This window comes from Pezoporus wallicus, unplaced genomic scaffold, assembly GCF_028554395.1.
Source record: "Pezoporus wallicus isolate ANWC-B61680 ecotype Strahan unplaced genomic scaffold, APGP_CSIRO_Pwel_v1 contig_11395, whole genome shotgun sequence".
Classification (NCBI taxonomy): Eukaryota; Metazoa; Chordata; class Aves; order Psittaciformes; family Psittacidae; genus Pezoporus; species Pezoporus wallicus.
In genome coordinates, this window is record NW_026636241.1 from 712,188 (window position 1) to 731,602 (window position 19,415).

The 19,415-nt window shown below is 43.1% G+C and overlaps 1 protein-coding gene across 3 annotated transcripts in view; it reads right to left on the reverse strand.

The window, feature by feature from the left end:
- The window catches only part of PDE4B (phosphodiesterase 4B), a 220,507-nt gene that overhangs the window by 152,928 nt on the left and 48,164 nt on the right, over positions 1-19,415 (reverse strand). The window contains exon 1 of one of the 3 annotated variants that reach the window (XM_057399218.1): positions 17,316-17,809. The exons of 1 other annotated variant lie outside the window; for it this stretch is intronic. In XM_057399218.1, coding sequence (XP_057255201.1) covers positions 17,316-17,551 — 236 coding nt within the window. In that variant the 5' untranslated portion in view covers positions 17,552-17,809. Of the gene's footprint in view, positions 1-17,315; positions 17,810-19,415 lie in introns of those variants that run through there. One more of the 3 variants, XM_057399213.1, reaches the window with a different exon arrangement.

The following is a 19,415-nucleotide window of genomic DNA, read 5'->3' on the forward strand; positions in this document are numbered from 1 at the left end:
GTATGTTTTAGAAGCTAAATGAGCTAGCCAGGATCTTAAAAATACTGAAAGATGTGAAGATGTCCCCCATGTTTCTAAAAATTAACTGCAAGCTTAGGAATGTGAAGTCAATCTCTTCCACCTCAGCTTGAAGGCCGATTCGTTCACACGCGGCAAGGTACGGGCTGGTAAGAGCAGGGACAAAAAGTAGGTGCTGCAGCTGATGAAAACCTCAGCTAAACTCATTGTCTACAGGCAAATGCATTAGGCTGAGCCATGCAGGAACAGCGGGACACTCAGCTGAAACTGGATGCTTCAGATTGTATGTCTAAACCGTTAGAAATTCCCTTGTTTATCACCAGAAATGGGTATGATCGGGATACTCCGGGCACAGAAAAACAAACCCCATGCTGACACCTGAAATGAAAGCATGGGCTATGGGAGAAACTAGCTAGGTTTGAATGGAATGGAAAAGAGGCAAAAAAGGCCCATGGGATTAGTATAAAGAAAGACTGAAATAAGAAAACAGACATCTTTTAGGCATGTTATAGCTGATACAGTTGTGCCGACTGTCAACATTTGTTCCCAGGTGTTAAGACAAGAAGGAAGAAACATATTAGAGTGGTAAAATTAAAAGCACGGTGAGGATTTATGCGATGAAATGCAGAAAAAATGAAGACTAAAAGTGCAGGCTATTAGAAGAAGCTTTTAGAGCACAATATTTATTAGATATGAACAGTCCATTGAGCAGCTGAAGCTCTGGCACTAAGGACAAATAAGGGAGACCTCAGAGCAGCCCCAGTGCCTAAAGGGGCTGCAGGAAACCTGGAGAGGGGCTTGGGACAAGGGATGTAGGGACAGGCCAAGGGGAATGGCTTTAACCTGCCAGAGGGGAGACTGAGATGAGCTCTTAGGCAGAAGCTCTTCCCTGGGAGGGTGCTGAGGTGCTGGCACAGGGTGCCCAGAGAAGCTGTGGCTGCCCCATCCCTGGCAGTGTTCAAGGCCAGGTTGGACACAGGGGCTTGGAGCAAGCTGCTGTAGTGGAAGGGGTCCCTGCCTGTGGCAGGGGTTGGAGCTGGAGGAGCTTTAAGGTCCCTTCCAACTCAAACCAGGCTGGGATTCTATGAAGTTTCTCACTTTACTCAGAGAAGTCCACAGCTCATCAGTATCAAACCCAACCACAAGTACCTACTACAGCAACCACCTGAAACTGGAGGAGTCCAAAATCTAACCCAGGATGAATCACTACTTTTTAAATTGTGGCAGTAAGCCAAAACCCCTAAAAGCAAATAACTCTCCCCAAAATAACATTCTTCAGCTATGCAATGTGGTTAGTTCAAAACCTTTGTCACAGGCTTGACAACATGAATTAATCAAAGCTAATAAATAGCTGCAATCACTTGTACCCAGTATTCTTCCATCTGAACACAGCTGCAAAGGCTTCTCTCTGGCATGCCCCTTACATGGCACCTACAGTTATTAAGCACTGAGAAGTTTTTAATCCTGGTTATTCCTTTCAGTTGAGTCATTACCAGAATATTTTATTGCCTTCCTGGAATGATGAACAGGAGTGACCTTTTCAGCATTTGGAAGGATCTTTTCTGCATGTTAAGTAATACCACAATGGTTTCATTCAAGCTGCAGCGCAAAGCCATTCTACCTAAATAATCCCTGTCAACAATGAATTTACCATTAAGAAACTCAAATAAAAATACATAGTTTGTAGCAGTTCTGGCTTTAATTCGTTTGTCCTCTCTTAAGACCTTGCTCCAGGCAAGAACTATTGGTGACAAAACCAGTCACAGTCCCCACATCAATTTAACTTCAGTGCACGAAGCCGAACTCCCTTCAGCTTCAAGAAGCTCCAGAGATCAATGTTTCAACATCACAAGATTCTCACCATTAAAGTTTCCCTGTTCCTACACCCTAAGAGACTCGGCAAGCCCTATGAAAGATCAGATGACCATAAAAAAAAACCAAAACCAAACAGATCTTCATTGCCTCTTATAAATAAATGAATAAATAAATGGCACCCCCAAACCGCAACTGTACCAGCGCGTATCAGCCATAAAGCTACTTGAAGGAGCTGTCTGCCACCAGAAAAGGCTGACTGAAGGGTACTGAACAGCTCTGAAACTTTCAGTGATCATTGCTATTTCCTTTCACTCAGATTAAATTACCTGTAATTTCTGTGAACAGTTCTCCCTCAGAGTAGAAATACCTACGCAATTGTTACAAGCTGCAGGATTCCCAACCCAGGGCTTTATGTCAAATGGGGAATATCAGATAATTGTCTATACCAGGGTCACCCTGAAATGAAAAATAAAAAGCTATTTCCAATTGCACCATACTGCTGGGTTTGGAGGTTTCTCTATTACTTTAAACCCCCAAATGCCTTCAAAATGCAACTACTTGGAAAGGTGACACACGTCACCATGCACTGCTCTGTGAGGCTCTGAAATCCTTTATTTGCCTTTGAAATCCCAAATTTACATCCAAAAATGTACATCCAAAAATGCAGATCAAGAGATCCAGGCTATCTGCAGCTCTGAAAAGCATTTGTATTAATGTCTGCTTCTCTCAGTGGAAGCAAAGCGCTCCTGAACATTAACATCTCTGCTTTAATCCCTGCCCCTATCCAAGATTTACGTTTCTCCCTCTTATCTCTTCTTAACCTTTATCTGTGGTAATTGTTTCTGCTAAATCTTGTTAATTAAGACTTCAAGCTCATCAGGGAAACATCTTCCCTTTTGTTTTCCAGTCTGCATCATGCCTGGCACAAGTACAGCATCAAAAATGCATCAGATACCTCATCCAACAAAACCACTGCACTGAACTACACAGTGGAGACATGGAGGCCCCTTAGTCCTCTTGGGTGTTGATATCAAAATGCTTCTGCTCATATAGTTTCTTTTATTATAGAAATTATTTTTTATTATATAAAATATTATTATATAAATTACTAATCAGCTTGTTGCTTCTGGTGAGAGACTTTAATATTGACTATTAAGGCAATCTATCAGAATCAAATCACTCTCTCTTTCAGCCAAGAGCTGATGCCCTTCCAAGGTTCATAGGCTTATCACAGCATCCCCTCCCACCACATTAACTTCCCACTTTGGTCCTTGTTTTGCTAAGTGCTGTGTATTTATTCCCTTTGTCTAAGGCCCTGGAAGCTGGCTTTCAGTCCGGGTTCATGAATTACTGACACTGAATTATTCAGTAGCTATTTAACCAAATGCTCTACCAAAAGCCCCAGTTGCTGTAAACCTAATGAAAATACATTACAGATTCTATTTTTCTCTATACAGCACTAAATACTACATTTTTCTTTAAAAGATTCCTTTAGGCATCACTTGCTTTTTCCTTAAGTGATACCAGGATAAAAGGCAGATTTAATAATCTGTTTCAGTTTCTTATCTTCCCTTTTCTTGAACCATTAATGTAAGTGCAAGCAAAAACGTAACTCAGCTTGTTATCTTTGCAAAATCAAATACATTAGACAGGGTATTATTTGCCTCAGGCAATGCCATTTTGAGTTTGCATCACTACTACCCAGGACCATTCCATTTACAAAGAACAAAATGTGGAGTTGACAATGACTGCTGCCACTCATTTCCAACGAGCAATTGCTCTTTCACCAAGAAATCAGCTTCCACCTCAGCACATCTGAATGAGCAAACCTGGGGTGTTTATTACATAGGAATATTTTCCCCTGAAGTCTTGAAATAATAGGAATGTATTGCTCTTTCCCTTCAGATTAACAACAGAAATCAGAAACTAACCAAGACCTGTCTTGGGAGAGCAATTTGAACAACTTAGAAATTAGATTTCTAACAAAGAAACACAGTTTGGATGAGAGTCACTAAATAAGAAAAACAACCCAACTAAATGCCTGTGCTTTAAACCTCCAGGTTGACTGTTCCAAATGCCACCAGCTCTGGGGACAAGTTGCTCTGCTGTTGACAGCATCTTTGAACATCTAGTCACGTACCTCAGACAGCTTGAAAACTTAATGCTATGGGTTTGCAAATTTTGACCCACAAAATGCATCATTTGAAGATCTGTGAGCATCTGCCTTATGGTGTCATGCACACAACTTCAAATGAGTTTTTACAACATCAGGCCTACGTATTTTAGAGCTCTTCCATACTCATTATTTGCACGGGCAACAACTCAACACCCAATACTGTGCTTGACTATCTCCCACCATGTTTTCTTGCTCTATCTCCCTTCAGCATAGAAACAAGATCATGGTTTCTCAACTTTATTGCTCCTCTGAGATTAACATTACAAGGGAGAATAAGTCAAGCAACAGAAAGACTGAGAAAAAGCCAGGTCTGAATGATGAGAGTGATGGAGATGATGGTGACTGCATAACCTAGATCAGCAGTCACAGGAACACTCTGACAAAAACACAATTGCCACCTCAAGCCACAGAGAAAAATTGTAATTTCTCCCACATCTATTACTATAGAACAAATCCATGATCTTAATTTCATAATATTTTTCAAGCTTCATTAATTTAAATCCTTTCAATCCGTTCTAAGTTATTTTAAGTAATGATTAAAACCAAACCCATCTCTCAAGTCCACCTTGGGGCTATTTGGAGCGAGTACACTACAAAAGGAATAGGCTGTCAAATACTGTTAGCAGTTATGATGTGAATCCTAAACAATACAAATATAGAATCCCAGACTGGTTTGGCTTAGAAAAAAACCTGAAGCTCATCCAGTTCCAGCCCCCCTGCCACAGACAGGGACGCCTCACACTAAACCATGTCACCCAAGGCTCTGTCCAACCTGGCCTTGAACACTGCCAGGGATGGAGCATGTACCACTTCTCCAGGCAATCTGTGCCAGGGCCTCTCCACCCTCACAGGGAAGAACTTCTGCCTTATATCTAACCTGAAATTCCCCTGTTTAAGTTTAAACCCCTTACCCCTTGTCCTATCACTGTCCTCCGGGGTCCTGACTTACCCTTCTGTGGAGTCCTAGTGTACAGAGCTTGAGTAAATAAAATTCCAACCCAAAATATGAAGACTATTCTCAAAAAACACCCCTTCAGTGCTTTCCAAGCGTGGCTGAAGAAGATTCACATTCCCTTCACAACAGGCTGACCAGCTCAAAGGATTTACAACTTGCTACAGAAATTCGCTTCCCTTGTAAAATAACAACTGACAAGCACAACATGAACACTAATAATCCTCTACAGCAGGCACGCGGCGTTCTGCAATTGTGGATGCACAGAGCAATGCAAGAGCTGCTTTTTGGGCCATGCTGTACCAACAGCAAAGCTTGACATTTAAAGATTCTTGGGTTTCCTTATGGAGGAGGTTTCAAGTACAGTAGTGCAGGTTTTCATCGACCCGTTCTTGAATGCAGGGCAAAGCCTTAGGCCTTGGTGACTCAGGCAGGTGTGTTTGTTGGAGGCGAAGAGTGGGAGAACATGTCCTTATGTCTATGGAGATGATAGCTCAACACTTCTCCAAGTTAGAAGTGGCAGCACTGTGATTACAGATCCCAGACTTACAAAGATTGCCAAGACATTGTTCTCCAGAGAAGATTATTTCAAAACCTTTTTCATACACAGTGTGGGCTTCCCATTACACCGACTTCCCTTTCAATGTGCACCTTCCAGTGTTACCTCCTCCATCCTGTACCGTCTTCTCTCTTTTGTTCCTTTTTGTCATGATGCCAATGTAATCACCTGCATCCCATTGCCAATAGGATGCTGAAGAGGTCTCTTGAGACAGTAGGATTATTCCTCTTACATTCTGCTCAATATTGAAGGATATTTCTCTTGCGAATACAAGTTAAATGACAATGAAGTTCCTTTGGGGGGTGGAAGTGTGGGGTTTTGTGGTAAGGACATCATTTATCATTTGTTAGCAGCTGCCTTTGAGAGCAAAAATAAACGATGTCTTAGAGGCTGTGATTCAGAAACACAGAATATTTGCTGCTTCCATCAATTTCATCCGGGATTGAAGGAGCTCAGCGTCAAATAAACAGGGCTGCCTGGAACTAATTTATGAATACACTGTGACCTCTTGATGAGCACGTTTACTGAATGTGTGCACTGGTTTAGATCTAACAGCAAACTGTTGGAAAAGTAAGCTGCAAGGCCAACAAGGGCTGGAGGCAGCCCCATCTACCAACAACACAGGAGCCATTTGTTTTCATGTTCCACCTCTGACCTCCAGCAGATCAAGCAAAGAGTTTAAGGGGATCCAGCCTGACAATACAGACCTTGACAAGATTTGAAAGGACACATTCCCTAGGGGAGAGAAGACAGAGCTTTGGAAAACGGACTGATGCTTAGATCTCAAAAGTTAAGGTGGCTGTGGCTTGTCATCATTAATTTATAGTGATCATAGCTAAGAGATACGTATAATCACTCCCTGCTAATAATCACACTACTAAAGAATGCTTCATTTAAGTGTTTCTTTAGTGGTTCAGAATGCTATTCACTTACTCTGATAACCACAAGCAAACCTAGTTCATCTCCGGAATACTGGAGCCCACCTGCAATGGGATAACTCAAAGCTCTTGCTTCAACCTGGAAAGCACGTTTCCCAGCCACAATACTCTGCGATCCCACACCTCTGCCTCCGAAAGACAGAACTCAGGCAAGTGGATTAAGGACAGAGCCAAGGACAGAGTAAACTACCACAGCAGTAACAACTGATGAAGGCAGCATGGCTGGAGAGGCCAAGTATCCACGTAGCCCCAGCTCAGACACTGCCCCCTTAGGTGCTGCATACCATGAAGGATGCACAGTAAGGACACCAGGAGCTTTGCAGTGGTGACAGCCCTCAGGAAAACAAGTCCTTGTATGGACTGTGAAAATGCTTGTGATTGTAATAACTGAATACTCCCTGTGATTACTTGCCTCATGTGGTTTTTATACAAATATTTTGACTTCCTACCCATCTAACTTGCTTGAAGATAAAGCAAATGGGCTGAGAACCTCTTAATGAGCACCCATGTGTTATCCTATAGGAATGATACCCTCAGCTGATTGCACGCTTGTGGATGAACTCCTACAGTGGGACCCGAGCCCTGAGCCATTTATCCACCAGCAGAGAGGTGTCTCCATCTGTGGTGTGTAAGAACAGCTTGATATTCTGACAGAGGAAACACTGCTCTAACTCAGTGTACTCACGTTGATGGTCATTATGCTGCTATTTCTGTTCCTGCGAAAGCTGCAGTATGAACAGTCTTTGGTGGAAACAGGAACATACTCCAGGTTGTGAGGTAAGGGAATATGCCCAGATGAGCAGAATCTACAAATCTGAGGTTATCTGAAGCTGTAAGATGCCAACTGAGAGACATCTAAGAAGGAAAAACACATTACTTACTTTTTGCTTTTAGCATGTTCATAGGGAAAACACCAGTATCCTAAATACTGGGCAGGAAAAGGAACTCCAAATGCTGGACCAAGTGCCTGGGAAGAGCTCCAACACTGAGCCACCAGAAGCAGATGCTTGTACAAGGATCTCCAGCACAGCTTCTCAACAGCTTGGGCCTGTATGACTTAAGCACATACTTCTGCCAGAGAGCACTACCTCAGCCTCTTAAAAGCAAATGCTATTGTTATGAAAATTCATGGGAACTTGATATTTCAGGATAAAGATCTCAGTTTTGAAGATAAAATAGGGCTAGGAACAAGTGTCTCATGCTGTGAACATCACTTATTTCCCCATGAATAGCACCAGGACCTGGATTCACCTGAATTTTTCTTTCTTAGGCAGGTAAATGAGTCCCCACGTTGCTATCTGCAACATTTGAACAGCAACAGTCTGCATATGTTTACAAGTCTCTGGAAAACACACATTCAAATATCGTAAGGATGGTTTAATAAGGACTTGAGAGCTGGCCCTGAAGTCTAATGGAAAAGTAGATGGCTGCATTACAAGGCACCTTGAGGCTGGCAGTGTATTCATTAAATACACCCAACCACTTGAAGATGCAAAGACCCTGGAGGCAATAGCGTGTATAGTGTGTAAGTTACTAACCTCAGGTCCTCACCTGAGAGAAACAGACAAAACTTCCAAAGCCTGAATTCAAAGGGAGTTTCAGGGGTGATGGTCAGGTTTGGAAGGCTGAGAAGAACTCTGCCTCAGGTCTTCAAAGGCTTGCCTCTTCCAATGGCATCAGTCCATCAGCATGAATTCCAGAGCTGGAACTGCCTAAGGACAGTCTAACATGCTAGGGACAAACAGTGACTGCATCACTTAGAATCCATTCAGAGTCACCTAGAAGCTGTTTCCCACAGGATTAGTGTCCCATCAGCACCTCCTGCCCCATTCTCTCCTTTGCCTTAGCTCTGCACTCCTTGTCAGCCTCTTCCTTGTTTCCACATGTCATATTTAATTATTTTTCATTTTTTCCCCATTTCCCTCACAAAAAAATACACAATAAATATCCCATACACAAGCAAGAGGATTTCTTATCTAAGTAATACAGGATAGGATCATGCTCAGCCACCATACTGTCTTCTCTGATTAAAAAAGAGGAACCCTGCAGTACAGAGCACCCAACAGATGGAACTTCAGTCATAACTGGATGATTAGGTCTATGATAACCATTAACTTTAAACATTAATGCCTAATTTGACTTAGTATACTGTTTTAAGCAACAGGGATCTGAAATACCCATAAACCTAGAAGGACTGAAGTGAAGCTTGCTGAGTTCCCTTAGATCTCATTTCTGTGGCATGAGCTCTGCAATGTTCTGAGCTCAGTACAGGTTCAGTCTCCCCAATTACCTCAGTAATAATGAATCCAATAAAACAGAAGAGCTACTTCTGCGTTATTGTTATGAAAGAAAACTTTCCCTCTAAGCTAATGAAGTTGTCCATCATTATGCAGTTATTACCTGCATGTGTCCAACGTCAGCAGGGCTCATTAAAGCTTTCTGAAATGAAGTAGCAGCACAAAATGTTTCTCATTTGCAGATAGCTCTTTAGATGGTTCTTTCTATATTGAAAAGGGAGCAAGCAACTGTTAAATTACACGCTATATTCTGCACAGTTTAAGAACACACAGGAAATAATGGGGTACTCTGGTAAAAACGACACGTTAATATCATAAAAGGTAATTTCTTTAGCATTTTTCTTCTACTTGCACTTTGCCAACCATTGTCAGTATAAAAGCTGTGCCTGAGCCAAGAGAAAAATCAATTGATTTCTGCTTTCTTTGACTGATAAGATTAATGTCTCCTTATGTTTCTTTTCAGGAGGTATGCTTTCAGATGGTGCAACACGCTTGCTTTTCCATGCCAACGTCTAGACAGCTAGCTCTGCCAGAAATCAATGAAACAGAGAAGTTACTGTACCAAGACAAACATGCAGTGAAATGGAAATTACTCAGTATGTGCATATGTAGGAATCTACCTGCAGTACATTTTTATTCAGCCTCCCTTTCTGAGATCTGCATCGTGATGCATCACATGCTGTACACACAACGAAAAGTCATCACAGAGCAGTTTGGGTTGGAAGGGAACTTATAGCTCATCCAGCTCCAACCCCTGCCACAGGCAGGGACACCTTCCACTAGAGCAGCTTGCTCCAAGCCCCTGTGTCCAACCTGGTGTTGAGCACTGCCAGGAATGGGGTTTCCTCACAGTAAAAACTGAACCATGCAACACTGGACACGTGGAGCTGCTGGATGCGCAACAAAAACTCTTTTCTCCAGACGAGTACAGATTGATTCAGGGCAAACTGAGGAAATGGTCCTCATTTAATTCCATTAACTGCCGTGCAGATGCTTTATTTCCATAGCATTTAACTCTGCTGTGGAGAAAGCTGCAATAAATTGCTCTATCATGATAAAATCACAGATTCACAAACAAGGGCTGACTTGAATTTACAAACCCCTGTCAGCCTTCTCACTCCAAGTTCTCACATTTCTGTCTATCAGTTTTATTGGAAACAGTCAAACTCCAAAGCAATCTGGGTCAAGCCTGATTCCCAGTTAAGTGTCCCACGCTGGCGACATGGAAAATGTGAGTGTACTATAGCATACCACATCACAAGGAAGGTCTATATTTATCAGGAGCTACTAGTAGATGAAGCATTTTCTCCAACACAGAAGAATAAAGGGTTTTTTTTACCACAAGAAGAAAATAAATCAGGTAATATATTGCTGTTTCTCTAGAGTCTTATTCATATATTATTCAATATCTGCTCTGCCCCTCAGCAATACCCATGTGCTGCACTGAGAGAACAAAAGAATTGAGAAACCTAAAAATTTAATACTGAATCTTCTTCCTGTGCTTCCCAAAGGTTCATCCAACAGAAGAGATTGAATCTATGTATTTATTTCTTGGGAAATAGACCTATATTTCATATTAATAATTTGTTCTATGGGTAGCTACAGTGATATTTTACCCTAAAACACCATCAGCTGCTGTTGCACCAGTTGTCCTGTTTTACTTTAGTGTTAAGGCTTGTGTGTGCATTGCCATTTCAGTTCATTACATAAAAGTCTGTTATTTATTGTCAGGTTTGCTTTATATCGTGCTGAGAGAGGAACTCGCACATGTCAAGCAATGCTGCCTATTGAGTCACGAGCATGGTATGAAAGTCAGAGCACCCCATGAGCAGAGTTTAGGTTTCTTAGTTACATTTTATGTATCATACCCATGCATATAGTCCAACCGGAAATTGAGAGCAACTGTGATTTTCCCATCCTTCCCAAATCTCTTCTTTCTACTTCCTCAAGTCTATGTTGGCAAATCCGCCCATCCCAGAACCAGCAGAGCATCTTCTGTGGCATTGCATTTACTCATCCATGCCAAGAACATTGCCCATGTTTCAACCTGAGCTAATGTTCTGACTACTGCACAACACTCCTACAATGATAGTTACAAAGAACCTACAAACCCAACTTGCCAAACTACCCCAAACTTGTGCCATGTGATGCAGAAACATGCACGAAACCCACGTGATGTTCTCATAGGTAATACAAGTAAAACATGGAGAATCACAGAATCACACAATGGTTTGGGTTCAAGCTCATCCAGTCCCAACCCTTGCCATGGGCAGGGACACCTTCCACTAGAGCAGCTTGCTCCAAGCCCTGTCCAACCTGACTATATGTCTGCAGAGACATTGAGAGGTAACGGTGGTTATTCAGAAACAAAACAGCTGAAGAAGACCAGAAAATCCCCCAGTGATGGACCAGAGAATGCACAGCTCTGCACTGAAGCTAATCTACACTGCATAAATTATGTGGCAGACACATTCGTGGTTTTTCATCTGTCCTGGCAACCAACTTGAGCACGTAAGAAGCAAACTGTACCTCCTAGAAACACACAGCGCAAAGCTGTAGATGCTACCACAACGGCAAGTTTCACACATCAACAGAGCTTTCAGCAAAGCTAAATTCAACAGCAAAGCTTCCTTAAGAAACCATTTCAGCACAGACAACATTCACTTAACCATGAAGCCTGTTTATGAGAGTTGGGTGTCACAGATTCTCTAGGCAGGTCTCACAACCATGGCAAGTCATGAAACCTCTCCGAATCCATATTCCCCATAGATAAGCACACTATGAACATTAAAACCTTACTTGCAGGTATTACAAATTCCAGAAATAATGGGGTTTTTCTCCTAGAAGGGATCCACTCTTTTTCTCTCTCCTTCTTGCAGAGAAATGGCTGAATCTATCCAAATCAAATTATCATTACTATAATAACCTGCTGTATCTCCTTGAATCTTGAGCAGTTGCTGAGCATTTTAACACCATGTTTTCCCACCGGGGAATGAAAGAAGTTTCCCCTTTCTGTCACCCATGGCTGCAGAGAGGGTTTAGAGGCAATATATAGACAGAAGCGATGTAAAGATTTCACAGCTGGTTCTGCGTGTGCTGAGGGTGCTTATTTCTGTTGTCTGAAGAGCTCTTTCCTCCTCACCGTCATGTCCTTTGCAATCCTTCCTGCCACTCACTGTCAGCACTCAGGAAGTCTCCTCAGGACAGATGGGAGAACATATTAAGCAGAGGAAAAGAGAGGAACCTTCTGGTTTCTCCATCCTTTTCCCTACTCACTTCAGCTTGTTTCTCCTGGGACTTTCAGTAGATAAATGAGCAATCCTGTGTGTCCAATAGCAGCCCCGGCTCAAGAGAGAAACCCCAGAAAGCAAAAGAATCACCCTGTTTCTCCAAAATACCCACAAAAACAACCATAAAAAGCTTAAAGTCACATCAACAGACAGCAAGAACTGCAAACAGGCCCACTCAAACTAAAGACAAGTGTGTTATTCAAAGCTGGAACTACGGCAATGCATCCTGATATATATATATATCAAAGTTGAAAGGGGTCCAAATGCATATCATGTACCTTCAGGCTATGTGAGAGACACTGGCTTTGTCTCAAAACCAGAAGTCAGCTCCTCGAGCCCAAGTATTGGCTGAAGCTGGCCAGGAAATCTCAGATCAGGGGCAGTGGTGTGTTTGATGCCAGCCCAGGGCAAAGGCCACCTCATCACAGTCAGACACAGAAGGGCTTGGTGCTGAAAAGTACTCCACTGGGACACAGTCATAGAATCCTGGAATGGTTTGGCTTGGAAGGGACCTTAAAGCTCATCCAGGTCCAACCCCTGCCATGGGCAGGGACCCCTTCCACTAGAGCAGCTTGCTCCAAGCCCCTGTGTCCAACCTGGCCTTGAACACTGCCAGGGATGGGGCAGCCACAGCTTCTCTGGGCACCCTGTGCCAGCGCCTCAGCACCCTCACAGGGAAGAGCTTCTGCCTAAGAGCTCAGCTCAGTCTCCCCTCTGGCAGGTTAAAGCCATTCCCCTTGGCCTGTCCCTACATCCCTTGTCCCAAGCCCCTCTCCAGGTTTCCTGCAGCCCCTTTAGGCACTGGAGCTGCTCTAAGCTCTCCCCTTAAGGATCCTTCTCTTCTCCAGGCTGAACCAGCCCAGCTCTCTCAGCCTATCACCATAGCAGAGATGTTCCACTCCACCACAAAGGTCACTTGAACACACCACAATAACTCCAACAAAACACTGAAGACACTCATGTATCTTACATATGCCTCACCAGTTTCAAGCACACGGGCAGTCTCCAAACCCTGCATTTTCTGAAGCCCTACCTTGCCACTAGGTAAGTCTTTCTTATTTGGTTCTAGAAGCACAGTGATCAGAAAGCAAACCAAAACGTGACATCTTCTGATAGCTTTGATTTGCCTCTAGTGCATTTGGCAGCTTCGAGTAATTAAACCCATCAGTTGTTATTCACCAGGCTTGGAAAAAACTCAAACGCTTCCCCTCTGACTGGATTGTGCCATACTATTTAACTTACGGAATTCCACCACTGCAGATTATTGTGTAATGAAAACAGAGCTTGTTTTCAAAAGATTCAGGCTACCATATGATTTACACTTTACATTGTATTTTAGAAAGCAAACACATGTCTGCATTTCAACTGCATTGAAGGAGAACCAAAAGAATAAACAGAGCAAAATTTCATAGCATACCTTTTCTGTTCTGTTGTTGCTTTATAACTAGAAAACAGGGATAAAGAAAAAAAACAGGCTTAAAACCACCAAAATAATGAAAGGGAAATGTGAATTAACTGGAAAAAAAAACCACAAAAGTCTTAGTTAAGACAATAAACATCATATTCTATAAATCACAGAGGTTGGTATAGGCAATGACTGTCTATATATTAACAAACTAAGTCCTCTAGGCTTTATAAATATTATTGAAGAGCTATTTATAAGCTTGAAGACAAATACTGCAAGATAATAAAACCTACTTAACTAAATAAGTTAAGTGAAAGTAAATATAATCCAGCTCCAACCCCTGCCATGGGCAGGGACCCCTTCCACTAGAGCAGCTTGCTCCAAGCCCCTGTGTCCAGCCTGGCCTTGAACGCTGCCAGGGATGGGGAATATCAAGTCAGGTATCAAGTTGTGGCAGCTACTGCCTGCTCTTCTCCTCACAACCCCCCTCAAAATTCAAGTGATACAAGGGAAAAGGAAGGGAGAAATAGGATTTGGGCTTTCAGGATCTCCAGGACTATGATTCTATGATGCAAGAAAACAAGAACGAGACCTGAGGATTCTGGTGGAGGAAAAAGGCCAAATGCTTGAAGAGTTTTTGTGCTGCTGTTTTATAGGAAATGGGGCATTTGAAGACTGGCCACAGCAACAGCAGTCGTGGCAAACGGTTGAAGGGGTTTGGAGGAGGAAGGGATCAGCTTGACATACATCCAAAAGAGCACATTGGTCATGTATTGTTATGAGAACTGGATCCCAAGGAATAGAAAGAGCCAGAGAACAGAAGCATTTGAGTTTTAAACCATCTGAAATGTTGCTTTCCTTTTCCTGTTTGGATAAGATCTGGTGAGTGGATATTGGAGAGGACTGGTGATGACAAAGGCTTCATCAGCATAATAAGGAGAAAGAAGTCAAAATGTATTTGGTTATAAAAGAAGAAAAATGCCTAGAAAAGGCCATTAGTTACAGAGCAAGGGAAGGCAGAAAACTGAAAATAAGAGGCACAGAAAAGGGACTAGAAGATTCATCAAGAAACAACATTAGCAATGATGGCAAAGGCTGTGACAGATCATAATTCACCACGCCACAAACCCCAAACTGAGGAACTTTGCTGTTTATGAGGCTATGAACATTAGAGCTGATATGAAATCCAACAGCATGAACTGACTGCCTTGCTTAGCATTACTGAGTAGCTGATATTTCTTGCACATTTACTTGTGAGGTAATTCCTTTGCAACACAGATACTACATCTAACCAGATACTACTTCCACTCAGATAACTTCTCTACCCAGATACTGCTTCTACTCGGATACTCCTCTACTCAGATGCTACTTCTATCCAGATACTCCTCTACCCACATACTACTTCTATCCAGATATTCCTTCTACCCAGATACTCCTCTACCCACATACTACTTCTACCCAGATATTCCTTCTACCCAGATATTCCTTCTACCCAGATATTCCTTCTACCCAGATATTCCTTCTACCCAGATACTCCCCTACCCACATACTACTTCTACCCAGATACTCCTCTACCCACATACTTCTTCTACCCAGATATTCCTTCTACCCAGATACTCCTTCTACCCAGATACTCCCCTACCCACATACTACTTCTACCCAGATACTCCTCTACCCACATACTACTTCTACCCAGATACTCCTATACCCACATACTACTTCTACCCAGATATTCCTTCTACCCAGATACTACTTCTACCCAGATACTCCTCTACCCAGATACTCCTCTACCCAGATACCCCTTCCCAGCTCACCACCAAAGAGCACCTTATATAAATAGCATTTTGGCTCAGCACAGGTGATGATGTTTCCATGCACTGGGCAGCAAAGGTACAACTACTGAGCACATTCAGTGACACACCTGAAAGTACAGTCTACAGCACGCATGCCACAGCTTACGGGCACTGCACAGAAATGCTGTATCACGCTTCAATACTTTTAAATCCTGGTTTAGAACATGATAAAGCAAACTGAAAAGATGCCTGGGCTTGTTCCGTGTTTTGACTGCGTTAAACACACACTCACACGCAACCATTCTTGAAACCTTTCTTTCTAAGGGGGGTTTCCTTCATTTCTACAAGAGTTTGCTTCTTACCTGGGGTTAAAACACTCGTGTGCAGTTCATAACCACCTGACAGTAAAAACTTGAAGGAAAAACAGAAAGAGGATGAGATCTTTCCATTGAAGAATTAACTTAGAGCAATCCCACCTCCTGTACAAGTTGATTCAAGCAGAGATTAGTAGTTACACCTATGAATATATGTGTGTATATATATATTTATCTTTCAACAAACAATACAGATTCCCTGTACTGAGTCTGACCACATCCTGCCCTACTAATTCCCAGCAGCAGCATCTTCCCACAGCACACATTCCTAGCAACACTAGGGGGGTCAGACAAGCAGCCCCCACTGTTCCAGTGCTGAGAGATATGACAGATGCTCAGAGAATTAATGTGGATCAACCTAAACTCGACTGACTACAACCAATTCAAATGCTTGAGGAAGCTAAAGAACATACTGGTTCAGTGGGGTTACAGCACGTACCCAGTTTGGGTGGCTGTGATTACTGCTTGGATTAAAGGAAATAATAAATAAATCAGGAAGTCTCCATGATTCCAGAATCCTAATTTGAACTGAATGCTGCTCCACCCCAAATTCATTTCAAAAAGGAATTAAACAGTCAGTTATCCCAGTTTGACTCAGTACAATTCCCTAGTATCCAAGTTTAGTTTTTCCTCTTATCTTCCTTGGTGTTTAAAGCACAGAACAAGTGTAAGAGCTACTAATCCACTCCAAGCAATTAGTAATTCACTTCAGAAGTAAATGCAGCTTTGAAACATTTGAATTAAACCATTTTTAATTCATTTTCTACCTTAAAAAGCAGCAAACAATGATGGAGTTATTCCAGATACCCCAGAACAACTGCCCCAGCCACATACAAATGGGATAACCTCATCCTCCCTCCTCTGATTCAGTTTCGGGGATAGGAAAAGAATGGAGCAGGCTTTAAAAATATTTATGTTACTGAAAGTTTTCTGGTTTGATTCCCACAGTCAGGTCCTGCATATTTATGGAGACTTTGGGAATTTGGAAGGTGGCCCCTACAAGACCCATACAGAATAAAGAGAGAAAATGAGCTAATGAGACTCTTACAGACATTCCTGAAGTGCGTATTTTGATTCCTGCTTATGGCATGGTTTATCCAGGATAACTGACAGTCAGAGGCAGCTCACAACCAGCTCCAGTGGCACGTAAATGGACTATTTGGGGTTAGTAACTGACAGGGAGGGAAAAGCAGACTCTTAGCTGGGGTTCCCTTGCAAAAATGGCTGAAAGAAGGATATTTGTAGCCAGAAAAACTGTTTAAAAGCCCCTCACAGGGACGTTAAAGCCCTTTCCAGCATTTAACTCCAGTGTAATCTGCCCACATCACCTGTACTGTCATCTGCAGCCGGAGCTGGCGGGGGCAAAGACAAAACCACATCTTGAAGGCTCAGAAACGAATTCGTGTGTTCTACCTACAACAACATCATGCCTGGGAAAGTTACCGGCTGCTGCCTTTGTTCAACAGAGATTAACCACGGCACGCATGAATAATGGGCTGCATTTATTCTGGAGAGCAGAAGCTGAATGACAATTGTCAAGGCACTGCATTATACAGACTTGGGCTGCCTTCTGCTCTATTCATTTAACACTTGCAGGGAGTACCGTGAATGAATCTCAGCTCATTTTTCCCCTGTTAAAACCCCAGCCGCACACAGTCTGCTCTATAAACCCACACTGATACACCCAGCAGACCTTACCAGGTGTGTGCCACCGTGAAGCGACGACGCTGGCGGATGCTTTTATTCACCAGCAACTTTCTGAAGAAGCACGGAGAGTTCCTTGGAGAACTGCGAGGAGAAATTTTTGGAGACGTTGGTCTGTTCCCGGGCAGCTTGGGAAGCTCGAGCTCGAGATGCATTTGTTCTTTGAAAGTCCTTATGTAAATCTCGGACTCTGGAGTAGTAAGTTCCCTAGAAGACTCTTTTGCTGTCATAGCTTGGACGTTGTGTGAGCTCTCACCATTCAGAGAACGCACCAAAACCACATCACGCAGGCACCGCCGCAGACTAGAAGCGCTGACCCACCGGCAGAGCTCACCCCGCTCATTCACGAGGCTGGGCTCCGAATGGAAAGGCTGCCTGAAGCAAGAGCAGCATAAATCAAAGGCCGATAAGCCAGGGCTGACAGAAAGCCCTTTATCAGCCCAGCTCTCCCTCTGAAAATGCGCCAAAGTGTTTGTGTGTCAGCAGGCTGCGTGTGGATGCAGCTCGCTGCCAGCTCCCCACCGACGCGCGCCGGAGCCATTCAGCCCCGCACACCAGCTCATGAAAAATTCATGGCAGCCAGCTCGCGATCAATCCCTTTCCTATAGCGTTTTGGCTTCGCATCCTGAACAGAAAAACACTGGATTTTTCACTAATAAACCCAAGGAACTCCCTAGCTTGGCTCACAAGCCAAGTAACCCCATTCATTCAGGCCCAGGGTGTTTAACAAAAAGGTCTCCATTCAGAATGAGTTTCACCGGTTCTGCAGTAGCTCCACCCATGCCATGCTTATTGGCTCGGTATTATTTTGACAACTGGACCCTGCTCAGCTCTGTGATGAGCGTGTTGGATTCCCATGAAATCTTAATGAGCCGTCTCACACCGTCACACTGTCCCTGGGCGCCCCCGGAGCACCCCGGGATGCCAGCAGCATCGGTATCTCCGACAGAGGCATGAGCAGGGCTCGGGTGGGACAGGAAGGACAGGTCTAATAGAGGGGAATAAAACCACAAAGGCAAGGAATATTCTGCAGGAACAAAGCATCCACAGATGAAGCTGAACGCTGCCACGGCAGCATCCTTTACTGTGCTGGGATTTATGAACGGTCAAAGGGCAAGATCACTGCCAGACACTGCACAGCCCGACCCAGCAACAAACACAGGGAGAGGAAATAGAGGGGAATTGCAAAGGGTGGGGAGCTGGCAATTCCCTGCAAGATAATTCCAATTCATTTAAGCAATAAATGTATTTAGAAACACAAACACCAGGGTTTTTTGTTCTGGACATAAACACCATGAAACCAACTTGTACACTTGCAAGGCTAAAAAACTGATTAATCCAAGCAAGGAAGTTAAAGACGAGATTTGATGCTGGTAGTAAGAACATCATAAATACTACAGGCAGTGACAGTGTCTTTTTAACTGGTCAAAAGTAGGTGACCTGAAATGTGAATACAATAATTCCTTTGAAAGAAGGGAAGACAGGAAGGAGTGTAACAAGCAGGACACGGGGAGTGCTCTGATCTGAGTACAAGAGTTTGATTACACAGTACGGGCATCAAGCACACAACAGATCCCCACCAGGCCTATCTCATTCCAGTGTTCTTTTCATTCATACATCCCAAAAGACTTTACAAAACCATTACCAGACTCAAGCAAAAGGTTTGCTATAGAGAGCTTCCCTGGAGCAGAGACTATAGAGGAGTAACCAGACATTCTACCTAACCTGCTACTGTGCTATTCACCATTCACACTTATTTAAAACCAAACAGGCAAACAGAAAACACACAAAAAGAGAAGGATCTGCCTGAGCCTAACCTAAGCACCCTGGCCATGCAGTGCTAGCTAATACTGAGAGGTCCACACAGTAGCACAACAGGAATATTTAATGCTTTAGGAATTATGACGTGTTAGACTGTGACATCTCGACTGTACTGACAGGCAGTCAAAGACAAAGGGATGCTTGAGAGCTGTGCTGAATGAGAAATGAAATCCACACAAACGCTTAGAATCTGGAATTCCAAACAGGAAAAATGAATTTTCTAACTCACCAGGAAATAAAATGGGATAATGGAGGTGGGGGGGGTGAGAATTA